Source organism: Crocuta crocuta, unplaced genomic scaffold (assembly GCF_008692635.1).
Source record: "Crocuta crocuta isolate KB4526 unplaced genomic scaffold, BGI_CrCroc_1.0 scaffold120, whole genome shotgun sequence".
NCBI classification, from domain to species: Eukaryota; Metazoa; Chordata; class Mammalia; order Carnivora; family Hyaenidae; genus Crocuta; species Crocuta crocuta.
The window spans coordinates 371286-389266 of NW_027527375.1; the positions used below are offsets into that span (position 1 = coordinate 371286).

The 17981-nt window shown below is 33.9% G+C and overlaps 1 protein-coding gene across 5 annotated transcripts in view; it reads left to right on the forward strand.

The window, feature by feature from the left end:
- The window catches only part of LARP1B (La ribonucleoprotein 1B), a 115106-nt gene that overhangs the window by 81006 nt on the left and 16119 nt on the right, over positions 1-17981 (forward strand). For 4 of the 5 annotated variants that reach the window (XM_077766271.1, XM_077766135.1, XM_077766204.1 and 1 more), the window contains 2 exons: positions 17098-17309; positions 17758-17864. In XM_077766271.1, coding sequence (XP_077622397.1) covers positions 17098-17309; positions 17758-17864 — 319 coding nt within the window. Of the gene's footprint in view, positions 1-17097; positions 17310-17757; positions 17865-17981 lie in introns of those variants that run through there. The other variant, XM_077766361.1, reaches the window with a different exon arrangement.

Below are 17981 nucleotides of genomic sequence, written 5' to 3' on the forward strand. Positions count from 1 at the left end.
TCAAACTTTTGTTTATCCTTTGGTGAATTTCAAAAGATTTTCAAGACTTGAAAGTACAGATTATATATTTGGTAAGACAGCCTTGTAGTAAATGGACAAAGTTGGAATCCAATCTTAATCTTAGTGAACAGGCAGGTAATTGCAAAAGTGATCTAGAAGTCATCTGTTATAACACCAGCTCATGTTCAAACCCAGGCACTTACTAAAAAGCAGGCAGAATTGGTTGGTTCTTTTTGTGTCTCATTTGATTTGAGATTATTAGGAATGTTTCTCTTTTTGAAATAAAGAAAACTAGGGTGCCTGGGTGGCTCAGTTGGTTAAGGGTCTGACTTTAGCTCAGGTCACGATCTCAAGGTTCATGGGTTCGAGCCCCACGTCAGGCTCTGTGCTCACAGTTCAGAGCCTGGAGTATGTTTCAGATTCTGTGTGGCTCTCTCTCTGACCCTCCTCTGTTCTCTCTCTCTCTCTCTCTTTCCCTCTCAGAAAGAAATAAAGAAAACTTTTCACTGACTCATTAATTCCTTAAAATATACCTTCATCATTCTTTTGTCCTAAGGCCTTAGTTTAGTGTGAACATATAAATACATTTTGGAGATCCATAAATTGAATCTGGCATTTTTAGGCAAGTTTAAGTGATTTTGCTACAGTCTTCCATGAAGGCAAGTTAAAGAAAAACTTTTGAGAAGTTTCAAACATATGCCAAAATAAAACAAATTGTGTAATGTAATGAAACCCCCAGGTACCCATTTGCTATTTAATTTCATAGCCAATTTCGTTTCATCTCAGTTCCACTCATTGTTTTTACTCATACTGGATTATTTTGAAGCAAACTTCTAATAATCTTATTTTTTTATTCCTACATATTTATGTATGTGTCCTTAAAAAGAACTCTTTTAACACATAAATAGCATATACCATTATCACATCTAAAATTAACATTAATTCCTTAATATCAAATATCTACATTTCCTTATTCATCACTTTAAACAGGATCCATGTAAGTTTGAACATTCCAAACAAAGGTTGGTATGTCTCTTTTAATCTGTAGGTTAACAGTAACTTTTTTTCCTTGCAGTTTATTGTTAAAGGAACTGGGTTGTTGTGTAGAATTTCTTATATTCTGGATTTTGTTCATTGCATCTCCATGGTTTCATTCAACCTGTTTTCTGGTCCTGAATTTTCTATAATTGCTGATTTGATGCAGAGGCTATATCAGATTGAGGTTTAAATTTTTGCAGGAATATGTCATGGGTAATTCTTGAATACTTCTACCAGGAGGTACATAATGCTGTCTCTTTGTGGCCTTAATAGCTATTAATACTCATTGCTTGTATGTCACAGGGGGCTGCAAAATGGTGAGGATTCTGGTTTGTTTGTTTGTTTTTAATGTTTTATTTATTTCTGAGAGAGAGAGAGCGTGAACAGGGGAGGGCCAGAGAGAGAAGGAGACACAGAATTCAAAACAGGCCCCAGGCTCTGAGCTGTCAGCACGGAGCCTGACGCAGGGCTCGAACCCACAAACCATGAGATCATGACCTGAGCCGAAGTCAGATGCTTAACCATCTGAGCCACCCAGGCGCCCCGAGGATTCTGTTTTTATCACTCTTCCTAAATTTGGTAGATGGGATATTTCCGTAAAGAATTCCCCTTAACTATTTGTTTATCCTGAGCTAGAGTTCTTACAGGAAAAAGAATAAATGCTCAATTTTTTCCCTTTGTTCACTATTTTTCAAAATAATGATCTGGTTCCCTGACATCTTCCATTGATCACCATTGAGCTTTGTTTTGTTTTGTTTTTAAATTATTATTATGGCTTCATAAATGCATTTAGATGGGTTTCACTCCATTATAGTTATTCTTATTGATTCTTTTACCACTTATCAGTTAATTAGCTTTTAGCTACAAATCCACCTTTCATTGCTTTCTTCTGTGATAGTGGAGTTGGACTGTTAACTATCTTTGCCAGTTGGCATGATGATAAGTTTCATCAGTATCTGAGTTGTTACTGAGTTGGTTATTATTTCTAGAGCTTAGAATTTTTTTAAAGAAAAATACATTATAAATGCATGTTGACATTTTCTGCTCAATTTTAGGATTTAAGATTTTAATTTTAATTTGTTTTAAATTAAAATTTTTTTAATTAAAAGGTTTTAATTTGATTTTGTATTTGTACTGCTTTTTACTTACCTGGAAAAAAAACTTCCTAACCACAGTAGCAGAATTATTTATGTATTTATCTATCCTTTGATAAAACAGTTTTAGAATAATAATAATAGTATTACTTTATACGTTAAAAACTTTATACAAAATTTAAGTTCTTACAGTATTCCATTAAGTATGTGGAATGTGAACATGTTTCATGTGGAACATGAAAAAAGGTTAACATAGGTAGAAAAATAGTAAAAGAAACATTAAGTGGAAATTCATATAGAGAAAAACCAAATGGTCAGTAAATATGAAAAGATGCTCTCCTCTTTCCTTTGTTGAGATTTGCCAATTAAAACCACAGTGACAGACCATATTATATACCCCAACAATTTCACTTCAAGAGATATTCTTGCAGTTGTTTACCAAAAAAACATTTTTAGCAACATTGTTCATAATAGAAAAAAATACAAATGAAAATGCCCGTTTATGGTAAACTATATTTATGATGTGGTCTTCATATAAATGACAAATATACAGCAGTGGAAAATGAAAGAACTAAGGCTACATGTGACAAAATGGGTTAATCTTAAAAATAGATGTATAAAATAAGTTAGACACAAAGTTCACTCAATCTAATATCATATAAAATATAAAATTCATGGGTATATGCATAGCACATAGAATCTATGAATAGCAAGAGGAATTGTTAATACAAAAATTTAATATAGTGGTTTACTCCTGAGAGAAGGGGAGAATCCCATTTGTAAGGTCTGCACATAGGCTTGTTTGCATCTGGAGTTTATGTGTTGATCTAGTTAGTTGGTTGGTGTGTGGATGTCAACTCTGTTTCTTTAAACTTTGCCTCCCTAGGTTATAATTGAGTAAACACTTTAGATTAAATCTCATATATTTACACAAAGGTGTTTTTAAATAGTGTTCTTAGAAAGCTTGAATTTTTCCATACTTAATTTCTTGTTCTCAGTTTATAAATTACCTCTATTTTTAAATTTATATATACATTCACTAATCTTTATTTATATGCCATAACTTCCAATTTTAAAAAATAGGAACAAACAATAAAATTTAGCAAAAATTAAGAAGATAGAACCAATCCAGTATATTGCTCCGCTTACAGCAATGGATAGGTCAACCAGACAGAAAATCACTAAAGAAATAATGGACTTGAAAGACACATTGGACCAGATGGATCTGACGGATATATTTAGAACTTTACATCCTGAGGCCAGGGAATTTACTTTCTTCTCAAGTGCGCATGGCACATTCTCCAAGATAGATCACATACTGAGACATAAAGCAGCCCTCAATAAATATAAAAGAATTGAGATCATACCATGCACACTGTCAGATCATAATGCTTTGAAACTTGAAATCAATCACAGGAAGAAGTCTGGAAAACCTCTGAAAACATGGAGGTTAAAGAACACCCTACTAAAGAATGAATGGGCCAACCAGGCAATTAGAGAGGAAATTAAAAAATATATGGAAACAAATGAAAATGAAAACACAACAATCCAAAATCTATGGGATGCGGCAAAGGCAGTCCTAAGAGGAAAGTACATTGCTCTCCAGGCCTATTTCAAGAGATTAGAAAAAGCACAAGTCCAAAACGTAACAGCTCACCTAAAGAAACTAGAGGCAGAGCAACAAGAATGCCCTAAACCCAGTAGAAGAGAAATAGTAAAAATTAGATCAGAAATAAACAACATAGAGACCAAAGAAACAATTGAACAGATCAGTGACACCAAGAGTTGGTTTTTTGAAAAAATAAACAAAATTGACAAACCTCTAGCTAGGCTTCTCAAAAAGAAAAGAGAGAGCACCCAAATAAACAAAATTATGAATGAAAATGGACTTATTACAACCAACCCCTCAGAAATACAAGCAATCATCAGGGAATACTATGAAAAATTATGTACCAACAAATTGGACAACTTAGGAGAAATGGACAAATTCCTAAACATACACTCACTACCAAAATTCACACGGGAAGATTTAAAAGCAAGTTGAATAGATTAACTTTCAGTTTGAAAAATAATTATAGGGCATCTGGGTGGCTCAGTTCGTTGAGGATCCGACTTCAGCTCAGGTCATGATCTTGTGGTTCGTGGGTTCGAGCCCTGCATTGGGCTTTGTGCTAACAGCTCAGAACCTGGAGCCTGTTTCGGATTCTGTGTCCCCCTCCTCTTTCTCTGCCCTTCCCCATTCACATTCTGTCTCTGTCTCTCCCTCGCTCTAAAAAATAAATATTGAAAAAAATTTTAAGAAAAATAATTATAGATGGATTTAAAGAAAACTCAGCTTTATGCTGAATTAGAGTATACAGAAAGCTTGAAAGGTTAAAAGGGTAGGAAATACTGTAAAACAATGATAGTAATAAAAGAAATGTTATTGCTGCTATAAAATAGAATTTAAGGTATAAAGAAGGTGTTTGTTTTTACTGTCTTCAATAATTATCCTCCTGTTTATCCCATATACTTGGTCCAAACAGCCCTCTGCTTCTCATACTCTAAACCAGCTTTTGATAGTGCCTCCAGATCTTTCCATGTTAAAGAGGGATCAGATCAATCCTCATCTTATCTAACATCAGCATTAGATCAATTATACTCTGTCTTGAAACACTTTCTTCTTCCTAGGCACTATTTACTTAGTTTTCTTTCTACTTTATGCAGTCTCTTTGCTAGTTCTTCCTCATTTCCCCAAGCTCTGGATGATTTAGGACTCAGTCTTTGCATTTCTTTCTTATCCTCAATAACTCCCCAGTATTTAGTCCATGGTTTTAAATAGCATCATTATACTAATGAGTGTCAAATTTATATGTATAGATAAGACCTCTATCCTATAGTCCGTATAAATATCCAACTGTGTAGTCAACAGTGTCACTTGGATTTTTTATGAACATATCAAATTTCTTATGTCCAAAATACTACCCAGGTCTGAATTTTCAACCCTTTTCCAAGAACCTTTCACAGATTTCCATATCTTGGTAAATATTAACTCCATTTTCTAGTTGTACAGGTAAAAAAAAAAATCTTGGTGTCATCCTCGATATTTCTTATTCAACCTCTGTATCTTATCCATTGGCAGATTATATCCATTACCCCTTAAAATATATCTAGAACCTAACCACTTTTCACCTTCTCTACTTCTGTTACCTGGTAAAAGCTGTCATCATTTTCTCATTCGTTAGTTTTAATAGTGAGCTTCATTATGTCACCCTTCTTTCATTCTGACCACCTTACAAGAATCCAGAGTTATCTTTCTTATTTCCTTTTAAAAAAAATTAAATATAATTTATATTCAGCAAGTTTTACACTTTTTGTATGTACAGTTTTGGGAACTTCGACAGGTGTACACAGTTAAGTAGATGCCACCTACTGAAGCACAGTTCTGTTAGGCTCCAGAGTCTCCTATGCCTTTTGTAGTCAAACCCATGCCTAGCTTTTTGGGCAGCCTATTTTCTATTTTCTACCCCTACATTTGAGCCTTATCAGATTTTATATAAATTAAATCACATAGAATATAGCCTTTTGAGTCTGGTTTCTTTCATTTAGCATAATACATTTGAAATTCGTCCATATTTTTGTGCTGTTTGTTTCTTTTTATTAGTAGGTAGTATTCCATTGCATTGGACGTAAGCAGTTAGTTGAAGGACACACAGGTTGTTTTTTAATTTTTGGTCATTATGAATGAGCTGCTATCCATATTTGCTTACAGATTTTTATGTGAATGTAAGTTTTTTTTCCACCTGAGGAAATACTTAGGAGTAGGATTGCTGGGTCTTATGGTAAATGTATGTTTAATATATGCCTGTTTTCCAAAGTTGCTCTGTCATTTGGTACTCCTACCAACAATCCATGATGGTTCCAGTTGCTCCACATCCTCATTAGCACTTGGTATTGTTAATTTGTTGTTGTTGTTGTTTAATTTGCCATTCCTGTAGATATGTAGTAGTATCTCTTTGTGACTAACAGTGTCGAGCATCTTTTCATGTACTAATTTGCCATCAGTATATATGGTGAAGTATGTACTCAAATCTTTTAATATGTTTCTTATTGAGTTTTCTTTTTCTTTTTTAATATATGTTTTAATTTTTTTTATTGAACTATGTATTCAATTGTTTTCATATAGAGCTTTGAGAGTTCTCTATTCTGGACACAAGTCCCTTATTACATATGTAATTTGCACACATCTCCCAATTTGGGGTTTATCATTTTATTTTTTTAGGAATGCCTTTTGAAAAACAGAAGTTCTTATTTTTAATGGTGTGCAGTTCTTCATTTTTTAATATTATGCTTTTGGTGTCTGTGTAAGAGATCTTTGTCTAAATTTGTCTAAAGTCACAAGATTTTTGTTTGTAGCTTTATATTTTTAGTTTCTACATAATTCAGATGTCTACTCAATTTTGACTTTTAATTTTTTTTTCTTTTTGATATATGATGTAAGTATGTATATGGATATCAAAGCGATTACAGTACCATTTGTTGACAAGTCTATTCTTTCTGTATTGAATTGCCTTTTCACTTTTGTCAAAAGCCAATTAACTATATGTATATAGATCTAATTTTCGACTCTATCTTCTGTTTATCTTATCTCTATGTTTATCTCTTTGCCACCAGCACAGCATGATAACTGAAATCAGTATATGTCTTACAACTTTTTGAGAAATTGTTTTGGCTCATCTAGTTTCTTTGCTTTTTCATATAAATTATGGAGATAGCTTATTGATTTCTGTAAAAACTGCTGCTGGTATTGAATTTACAGATTAGTCTGAGAAGAGCTAACATTTTAACAATATTGAATCTTCTAATCCATGAATATGGTATACTTCAACACTTAAGTATTTTTTGTTCTTCACTGTTTTGTGGTTTTGGGTGTATTTTGTGCATATTTTGTTAGCCATATCCTTAAGTATTTTATGGTTTGGTCCTGTTGTAAATGGTGCTTTAAAATCTTTACTTTCCAATTGTGTATCGCTATTATATAGAAATATACTTTATTTTTGCGTATTATCCTTTTTGATGTTAATTTTATGTGTCAACTTAACTGGATCAGAGGATGCTCAAATATTTGGTTAAACATTATTTCTGGGTTTATCAGTGAGGCTATTTCTAGATGAGATTAGTATTTGAATTGGCTTAGTAAAGTAGATTGCCTTCTCCAGTGTGGGTAAGCATTATCCAATCCATTGAGGAGCTGAATAGAAGAAAAAGAGGAAGGTAAGAGGAATTCACCCTTTTTTTTTTTCTTTTGAGTTTTTAATTTTAATTCTGGTATAGTTAACATACACTGTTATATTAGTTTCAGTTGTATGGTATAGTGATTCAACAATTCTATACAGTTCTCAGTGCTCATCATGATAAGTGTACTGTTTAATCCCCATCACCTGCTCCACCCATGACACCAAGACACATTTTGAAGGAAAGCACTATGGCTTTCTAATTCATCCATCTAAAATTTAGAACTATAGATGGTTTCCTTACTCGATTGGGTCAGTCGATGTATGATCTTGACATTTTCTAAACTTCTTGACTATAATTCTGTTGTTTGCTTATTCGAGTGCTTTAGAAAACATTTGCAATTAACATTACTACCCTACCCACCATGTTTTTGGGTTGACATAGAACATTTTAAAGTTCAAGATACACTGACTAGTATTTTTTTTTTTTTTTTAACTTACATCCAGATTAGTTAGCCTATAGTGCAATAATGATTTCAGGAGTAGATTCCAGTGATTCATTCCCTATAACACCCAGTGCTAATCCCAACAAGTGTCCTCCTTAATGCCCCTTGCCCATTTAGCCCATCCCCTCACCCAAAACCCCTCCAGCAACCCTCAGTTCTCTGTATTTAAGAGTCTCATGTTTTGTTCCCCTCCCTGTTTTTATATTATTTTTGCTTCCCTTCTCTTATGTTCATCTGTTTTGTATCTTAAATTCCACATATGAATGAGAGCATACGATATTTGTCTTTCTCTGACTAATTTCACTTAGCATAATACCTTCTAGTTCCATCCACATTGTTTTCAATGGATTTCTTTGTGCTATAGTCATATTACTATCATCATTCATTGAAAACCCCATCAAAGTTATATTTTTTTACTTTTAACTATCAAGTATGTTTTAAAGAATTTGAAAGAATATATCAGATTCTTACAATTCTCTTTGCTCTTCTCTGATGTTCCAGGTTTCCTTCTTATGTCATTTCCTTCTGTCAGAAATACTTTTTTGGGTGACTGGGTGGCTCAGTCAGTTAAGCATCTAACATTGTCTCAGCTCATGATCTCACATTCATGAGTTCGAGTCCCAAATCCTGTGAGCACAAAGCCCTACTTTGAGTGAGCTCAAGCCTTGCTTTGGGTGAACATGAGCCCCACTTCAGGTGAGCCCCGCTTCTCTCCCCTCCATCCTTCCCCCCCTCTCTGTCTCTCTCTCTGCCCCTTGCTCACTTGTGCTCTCTCTCAAAGAAATACTTTCTTTAGCAATTCTCTAAGAGCAATTATGCTGTGTATGGTTTATCTTACTTTCCCTTATCTGATGATGTCTTTATTTCACCTTCATTCCCAAATGATGTTTTCACTGGATATAGAATTTTGGATTGACACTTCTTTTCTTTTAGCACTTTAAAACTGTCATATCACTTCTTTCTGGCTTCCGTAGTTTCTGATTTTAAAAAATGTTGTAGTCATTCAGATTATATTCCTACATGTAATGAGTTATTTTTCTCTAGCTACTTTCAAGAATTTTTATTTGTCTTAAATTTTCAGCACCTAAGAGTGTGATGTGTCTAGTCATGGATTTATTTGGGTTTGTCCTGAATGGAGTTCTCTCAGTTTCTTGAATCAGTAGTTTATGTCTTTAGCTAAACTTGAGAAATTTTTAGCTATTATTTCTTGAAAATATTTTTTAGCTCAATACTCTTACATCCTTCTAGACCTTTTGCTATTGTCTTACAGGTTCTTGAGGCTTGGTTAATTTTTTCCAGTTGTGTTTTTTCTCTGTTGTTCAGATTAGATAATACTGTTAATTCTGGTTGCTTTTAATGTTTTCTTTTTATCCCTTGTGGTAAGTAATTTAATTATGATTGTTTTGGTGTAATTTTCTTCATGATCCTGTACTTGAGGCTTTTGTGTTTTGGGATCTATTTGTGTATATATTTTTAAATATTTTTGAAATTTGGAAAAATTTCATCCATTATTTTAAATTAACATTCCACATAATTATTTTTTCTGGGCATGCCTGGGTGGCTCAGTTGGTTAAGTTTCTGACTCTTGATGGCGAGTCAGGTCATGACCTCATGGTTTGTGAGTTCAAGCCCCACGTGCTTGGGATGTTTCTCTTTCTTTCTGCCCCTCCTCTACTTGTATCCTCTCTCAAAATAGAGAAGCTGTTTTTAAAAATTATCTTTTCTGTCCTTTTTTCTGTCTCTTTTCCAGTTATATGACTTCAGTTACATGTATATTAGGCTACTTAAAGTTGTTCCATACCTTACTCATGATCTCTCTCTTTTTTTCTATTTTCTTTTCCATGTTTTTTGGGTAATTTTTACTCTTAAAAATTTTTTTTTAGTTTATTTTTGAGAGAGAGGGAGAAAGAGAGAGAGCACAAGCAGGGGAGGGGTAGAAAGAGAAAGAGAGAGGGAGACAGAATCTGAAGGAGGCTCCAAGCTGTCAGCACAGAGCCCTCTGTAGGGCTCCAACTCATGAGCCATGAGATCATAGCTTGAGCCACAGTTGGACGCCTAACCAACTGAGCCATCCAGGCACCCTGGGTAATTCTTACTCTTATGTCTTTAAGTTTATCAGTCTTTAATCCTTCAGTGTCTAATCTATTTTTATACTCATCAGTACATTTTGTATCACCAGCGTTTCTATTTTTCTTCTCCAGAAGTTTGGTTATTATTATCTTTATCTCTTTTTAATATGTTTACACTTTACCTATATCTTTTTTTTTTTTAAATGTTTATTTATTTCTAGGAGACAGAGAGAGAGACAGCGTGAGCAGGGGAGGGTCAGAGAGAGAGGGAGACACAGACTGAAACAGGCTCCAGGCTCTGAGCTGGCAGTCAGCACAGAGCCTGATGCGGGGCTCGAACCCACGAACCGTGAGATCATGACCTAAGCGAAAGTCGGACGCTTAACCAACTAAGCCACCCAGGCACCCCTACCTATATCTTTTTGAATACATGAAATATAATGACTTCTTTTGCAAGCAAAGTGTATATCCAGTATTTGAATTTATATCCAACTACTCTAGTTCAGTGACAGCAAGTTATGATCAATAGGTCCAAACTGGCCTGCCATGGTCTAATCTGGCCACACCTTTATTTACATGTGTTATATATATGTAAACATTTGCATGTGTATGAATATGTAGTCAGCTGTCATACAATGGCAGGGTGGAGTAGTTTCAGCAGAGACTTTATAACCTGAAAAGCCAAAAATATTTACTATCTCACGTTTACAGAAAAACTTTGCTTAGTCCTGCTTCAAAGGTATTTTATTTATAAAAGAAACTAAATTGCCAATCCTCATGTAGCATTTTCCATTATCAGTCTTCAGTAAACACCAACAGCATAATATTAAGTTCTGGTTTCGTAAAGGCAGTTCCTGTCTATAAAAGCAATGAGGGCTAGGGACAAGGTTCATATGATCCAGGTATGCTGCTGTGGAAAGATTTGATTTGGCGGTCATAAGATTTAGGAACTCTTAGAAAGAAGACTAGTTAGTAAACCCCTGAGACCATTGGTTCTTAAACTTTAGCAAGTATCAAATTCACCTGGAAGGCTCGGTTAAAACAAATTAAAGGACTCTGTACTTTTTTGATTGAATAAATGGAGGTAGGGCCTGAGAATATATACTTCTAGCAGGTTCATGCTGCTGATGCTGGTTGGGTCTACACTTTGAAAATCAGTACTTCAGCCTAGACCTTTGTGATATCAGTCTTCTTTGATAAACTTTTAGGAGAAACTGTACGATAGACAGTCACAGTTTGAAGTTCCCTGAAGAACATATGACCTGCTTTTTTTTCTTTACAGTTTTTTTTGAGGTACAGTTTATATACCATAAATTAACCCATTTGTGTATTGTTTCATGGGTGCAGATGACTTTTGTGTCATTATACAGTAGCACCATAGTTAAGGTATTTTAAAATTAAAAAAAAAATTTTTATAATGTTTATTTATTTTTAAGAGAGAAACAGAGTGTGAACAGGGGAGGGGCAGAGAGAGAGGGAGACACAGAATCCGAAGCAGGCTCCAGGTTCCAAGCTGTCAGTTCACAGCCTGACGCAGGGCTCGAACTCAGGAACCATGAGATCATGGAGACTTCACCAACTGAGCCACCCAGGCGCCCCCACAGTTCAGTTTTAGAACAATTCCATCATGCTAGAAAGTTCCCTCATGATCATTTGCAGTCAGCCTCAACACTCAACTTCAGTCTGAGGTAACCAGTGGTCTGCTTTTTATCTGTATGTTTTTGCACTTCCTAGAAATTTCCTATAAATTAAACTATATGATATATAGTCATGTATCTGGTTTTTTCAACTAATACAATATATTTGAGGTTAATCCATGTTGTTGCTTATATTGGTACTTTGTTTCTTTTTATTGTTAAGTTGTATTTTATAGTATGGGCATACTATATGTTATTTATCCATTTGACAATTGGTAGATACTTTTATTTTTTCCAGATATTGCTGTGATAAAAAATGCTATTTTGAACATTCTTGTATAAGACATGCCCCATTATTTTGATTAAGAAGTTATAATATCCAGATGATATTCATACAGCAGCCTGGGCTAATAGTTGGTAAAAAGCAAACTTTAATATATTCTTATTTCCTAATTAGTTATATTTCTAGTAATAAAATTTTTATATTTACTATATTTTATGTACTTGCAGTTATCTTAACCATCTTTTGATAATTTTATCTCAAAATGTTATAAATTGGTGTATGCTGTAAAAATTTTATAAAATGGTTCTTTTGAGATAACAAAATATTCTATAGGTCTTAGTTTTCACAAAATTGATATATCTGCTCTTATCGGGAGTAAAATTTACATGTAATTAAATTTGGAATAAAATAAACATAAAACTGAGATAAAACTTAATTTTTAATATGGAAATGTTCAGATAAAATCAAAAGTAGAACTGTTTAATGAATCCCTGTGTAATTATCCTACCTAATTTAAACAGTTGTTAATAGTTTGACCTTTTTTCATCTCTGTGTTCCCCATTCCTGGTATTTCATGTCGAATCTCATCTCCTTCAAGCTAATATCTTTCTTCTGTAAATATTTCATTGTATATCACAAACATATATATACGTATATATGAATTTTCATGATGCCATTATTTCACATAAATTGGCAAATTCTTTAATATTATCTACTTCAACATTTTTTCTAAAGACTTTTTTTTTTTAGAATAGTTTTAGGGTCACCGTAAAATTAAGAGTAAGATCCAGAGATTTCTCATTTACTCCCTGTCTCCAGCTTGCATAACCATTGCTGATCTGAGGAAGGATGCTGCTTCCTCACAGCAACATCCCACATCAGAGTAATACATTTGTCACAATTGAACCTACACCAACACGTCATAATTACCCAAAGTTACATTAGGGTTTACTCTTGGTGCTGTACATTGTGGGTTTTAACACACATATAATGACATGTATCCATCACTATAGTATCAGACAGAGCAAAAATCCTCTGTGTTTACTTATTCACGCTTCCCCTACCATATCTCCAACCCCTGACAACCATTGATCGTTCTACTGTCTCCATAGTTTTCCTTTTCCAGAACTTTGAATAATTGGAATCCTGTAGTATGCAACCTTTGAACATTGGCTTCTCTTACTTAATAATATGCATTTCAATTTCCTAAAATCTCCTATATTTTTAGCACTGCATAATATTCCATTATTTGGATATACCATAGTTTATCCCTTCACCTACTGAAGGACATCTTTATTGGTTTCAAGTTTTGGCAATTATGAATAAAGCTACTATTAATATCCATGTGCTAGTTTTTGTGTGGACATAAGTTTTCAATTCCTTTGAGTATATACCAAGGAGAGTAATTGCTAGATCGTATGGGAAAAATATGTTAACTTTTGTATAAAGCTACCAAACTGTCTTCCAAAGTGACTGTATTCATTTTTCATTCCCACCACCAATCAATGGAGATCCTGTTGCTCCATATTCTTGCCAGCATTTGGTGTTGCCAGTGTTTGGATTTTGGCCATTCTCATAGGTTGTCATGGTATTTGATTTTCATTTACATTTCCCTGATGACATGATGTGGAACATCTTTACCTGTGCTTATTTGCCATATATATCTTCATTAATGTATCTGTTTGTATTTTTTAATTTATTTGTTTCTTATTGTTGAGTTTTAAGAGTTCTTTATGTATTTTGGATAATGGTCCTTTAGCAGATGTGTCTTTTGCAAATATTTTCTTCCAGTCTGTGACTTGTCTTCTCATTCTCTTGACAGTGTCATTTGCAGGGAAGATTTTTTTTTCATTTCAAAGTGATGTCCATCTTATCAATTCTTCCTTTCAGATGTCATGTCTTTGGTGTTGAATCTCGCTTCAACATTTTACTAAATGGTTTTAAGAGTCATTGATGAATATTCCCAAGATCCTCTATTTCATTTGAGTTGCAAAATAGTCATCTAGTTCTCTCATTCCTTCTGTGTTTCATGCCTAGAATTCTATAAAGAAGAAGATCCTTTTATCAACTCTTTGATTACTCTGAAATTCAATTTTTCCAGGAAAGAAAGGATAAATGCTTGTTTCTTTCTTTGCATTTGGTTTATCAGTTTTTAGAATAATGAGTTTGGTGCCCTAGCAACCTGCAAATGTGATTGTTAAGGCACCGTTATGAACTTGTAGAGCTTATTTGAAATGTTTAATCAGTTTCAGTCATTGTTTTTAGTGGTCAGAGTACTTCATTTTTGATTGATGGGGCCCACTGAAATTTGCTGTTATGTCCTTATGACCTATTTTAGTTTTTTTCTTTTTTAACTTCATTGCTTTCTGACTTAGGATTTCCCAGGCTCATATTATACTTCCTACTGCAGACTCTATTCCTTTTTGAGGACCAGATCAGTGGGAAATAGAATTGGGAGACCATAATCTGGATGCTAAGAACCTTACTGTTATTGTTCCTAGATCTTTTTTTTCTTTACAAATAGTTTATTGTCAAGTTGGTTTCCATATAACACCCAGTGCTCATCCCCACAAGTGCCCTCCTCCATGTCCATCTCCCCCCTTCCCCCCCCCACACCCATCAGTCCTCAGTTCTTATCATTCAAGAGTCTCTCATGGTTTGCCTCTCTCCCTCTTTCCCACCATTTCCCCTCTTCTTCCCCCATGGTCCTCCATTAAGTTCCTTCTAATCCTCCTATACATGCAAACATATGGTATTTGTCCTTCTCTGCCTAACTTATTTCGCTCAGCATAACACCCTCAAGGTCCATCCATGTTGCTACACATGGCCAGATTTCATTCTTTCTCATTGCCCTGTAGTATTCCATCGTATAGATAAACCTGTGCCTAGATCTTTTTAAAACATTTCTTTTACAGAGGTGCTGGATTTAACATATTTTTCAGTGTATGATCATAGTTTTATTTTTGAGATTGCATTATCTTTTTGGTCCAAAAAAAATCTCTAATAACACAATTCCGTTAAATTTATTGGTCATTTGGTCATGCTAGCAGTATTCTAGACATTGGTATACAAATATAAGATTGTGTCTCTTCCTTTTAGGGAAGCACTGTTCTTAGCCTCTGATAATATCTGATAATATATATAAGAAAATAAATTTTAATTTAATAAATAAAACAAATGGATAAAATGCAAAGATGGCACCAAAAAATTATTATTTTTATTGGCAAGAGTTCAAGAAGTGCTTCAAATTCCTAGGGAAAGTAACTGTGCTGGGTACTAAAGGAAGGATATGAGTTGAAAGGGAAGTAAAAAGATAAGGGAAATGGACTTTAAGACAGAGGAAAAGCATATGAAAAGATATGAAGCAAGAAAATAGAAACAACCAGTAGGTTCCTATATGGGGCACCAAAATTGAAGGGGAGAAAGACAATAGATAAGTCAAAATCAGTAAAGTCTCAAATGCCATGATAGAGACTAGATTTCTTCCAGAGGCAAAAAGGAAACACTGAATGATTTTAAGTAAAAACATGAAATGACCTAATTTGGCTCCCCCCTGCTCTTCCAGAATAATCATTCTGATAACAGATTGGGAGAAAAAATGGGAAAATTAGACAGAAAATTAGGTAACAGAGTGGTAAATTCACTTTTGAGTTTACAGCCTTGTGTCTAGAATAGTGCTTGGCATATAGCAGGTACTTGGTAATATTTGTTGAATGATAAACAAAAATCCATTGTATAAATCAAGAGAAGTGGTAAGTCTGAAGAAAAACCATATAGAAACAGAGCCTACATTCCACTTGCTTACTATTAGTATCTTACCATAATATTTTCACAAACTAATTAATAAGCAAAACAACCCAATAGAAATATAGCCTGAGGATATGAATGGTAAATTCATGATAGGGGAAATGTGAGTGATGACTATACATATGAAAATATATTCAGTCTCACTAGTAACAAACATAGAGGAAGGGAGGGAAAATAGGGGAGCAAACCATAAGACACCCATAGAGAACAAACTAAGGGTTGATGGAGGGTGGGGGATGGGCTAAACGCTTGATGAGATATTAAGGAGTACACTTGTGATGAGCACTGAGTATTATATGGAAATGATGAATCACTAAATTCTACATCTGTAACCAATATTGCCATATATGTTAACTGACTAGAATTTAAATAAAAAACTTGATATTCAAAAAATAAAAAACAAAAAACCCCCAAATACAAATACCATTCAAATTCCATGAGATGGAAAAATGTTTAAACATCTAAACAGAACCCAGTCTTGACTAGGATATTAAATTGCTGAGACTTTCATGCTGCTGGTGGGAGTATAAATTGGTGAAACCATTGTAGAAAGCACTTTGGCAATCAGTACTTAGTAAATCAGCTAAGTAAATCAGAAGATGCATGTGCAGGGGGTCCTTAGTCGGTTGAAACCTCCTACTCTTGATTTGCACTCAGGTCATGATCTCACAGTTCATGAGATTGAGTCCCTCCTCAAGCTCAACGCTTGATAGCATGGAGCCTGCTTGGGATTCTCTCTCTCCCTCTTTATCTGTCCTTCACTCCCTCTCTCTCTCTTTCTTTCTCTCTCTCTCAAAATAAAGATGCATGTGCCATTATAGTCAACATTTCCCTTTCACATATACACCCTAGAGACATGCTCACACCTATACAGAGAGACATGTTTAGCAGTGTTCACTGTAGCATCGTAATTATACCAAAAATTTAGAACTAACATAAATATGTATCTTCAGAAGGATGTATAAATTTTGATATATTTGTATAACAGCATAAAATTCTGTAGTGAAAATGAATAAACCAAAGCTATATGAGTAGAACTTGAATAATCAAGTGTCAAACAAGATATGACTGCAAAAGCTTGCAAAATGATACATGTAACATGATGTCATTTATGTAAAGCTAATTATGCAAATAATGGTATTACATATATGTATATAATTATAGATAAATTTGAGAGCCTGGTTGTCTCCGATGAGGAAAAGCAAAATGGGATTGGAGAAGGTTATACGGTGGGCTTCAGCTTACTTTTCTTTTTAAAAAAGTCAGATATAGCAATATTAAAATTTAATAAAGCTAAGTGATATATAGACGTGTTTATTTTTTATTCTTATATATTTGAAATGTTTATGAGGAAAAAAATCATTTGAGAGTAGAAAATTTCAGAATTACCCACACTCTTAAGTAAAATATTTTCTTAGCATCTACATTTAACAAGCTTTTTATTTTGCAGATTTGAGTGACGAATTGGCTCAGAAGCTGTTTGATGTTTCAGAAATATCTTCAGCAACAATGGCCCTTTCATTGCCCACAGCAGTTCCAGAATCTCCTAGAATTTATCCTGCAAGGTCACCTAAAACACCTCGAACACCCAGGTTACAAGATCCAAACAAAACACCAAGATTTTATGCTGTTGTTAAAGAACCAAAAACTATTGATGTAAAGGTACACAAAACAACTAGGAATATAAAGCCTGCATTTTGTATCATTTAACATTACAAAATGAGACTTTTTAGTTTCTATCACATTTTTTAAAATACATGTTTAGATTGTAAAAATTCATTTAAAAATTGTATTTTACCATAGTGATTGATGTTTTCTCAGGTTAACTTCTTTCCAATTTGGTAGTGTAATTAAAGTTGATCAGAAGATATAATGAAGAATCATGCTAAGTTGTATTTACTTTAATCCTTGTGTTGAAACCTAGCAAAAGGACCTTTTAAGTTTTGTACCTTGTATGTGAAATATTTGAGTTTTGTGACTTCATGTGATTTCATAATGTGTCATCTACAGTATGAAAATGTTTGAGCTAGTTTATAGTCAGAGGGTTTTAGTTTACTTGTGAAGTTCACACTACTCAAATCATTGCAATGTTTGACTTCTTTTTCTTTAGAGTCCAAGAAAGAGAAAAACAAGACATAGTACAAATCCCCCTCTAGAGTGTCATGTTGGTTGGGTAATGGATTCCAGAGATCATGGACCAAGAACATCCTCTGTCAGGTACTATATTTGTCAAACATTGCTTTGTTTTTGATATTAAGTTTATTGAAAACAGTTACTAGTTAGACCTTTGGAATGTTTAAAAGTTAATATGTCAGCAAATTATAGAACAATGAA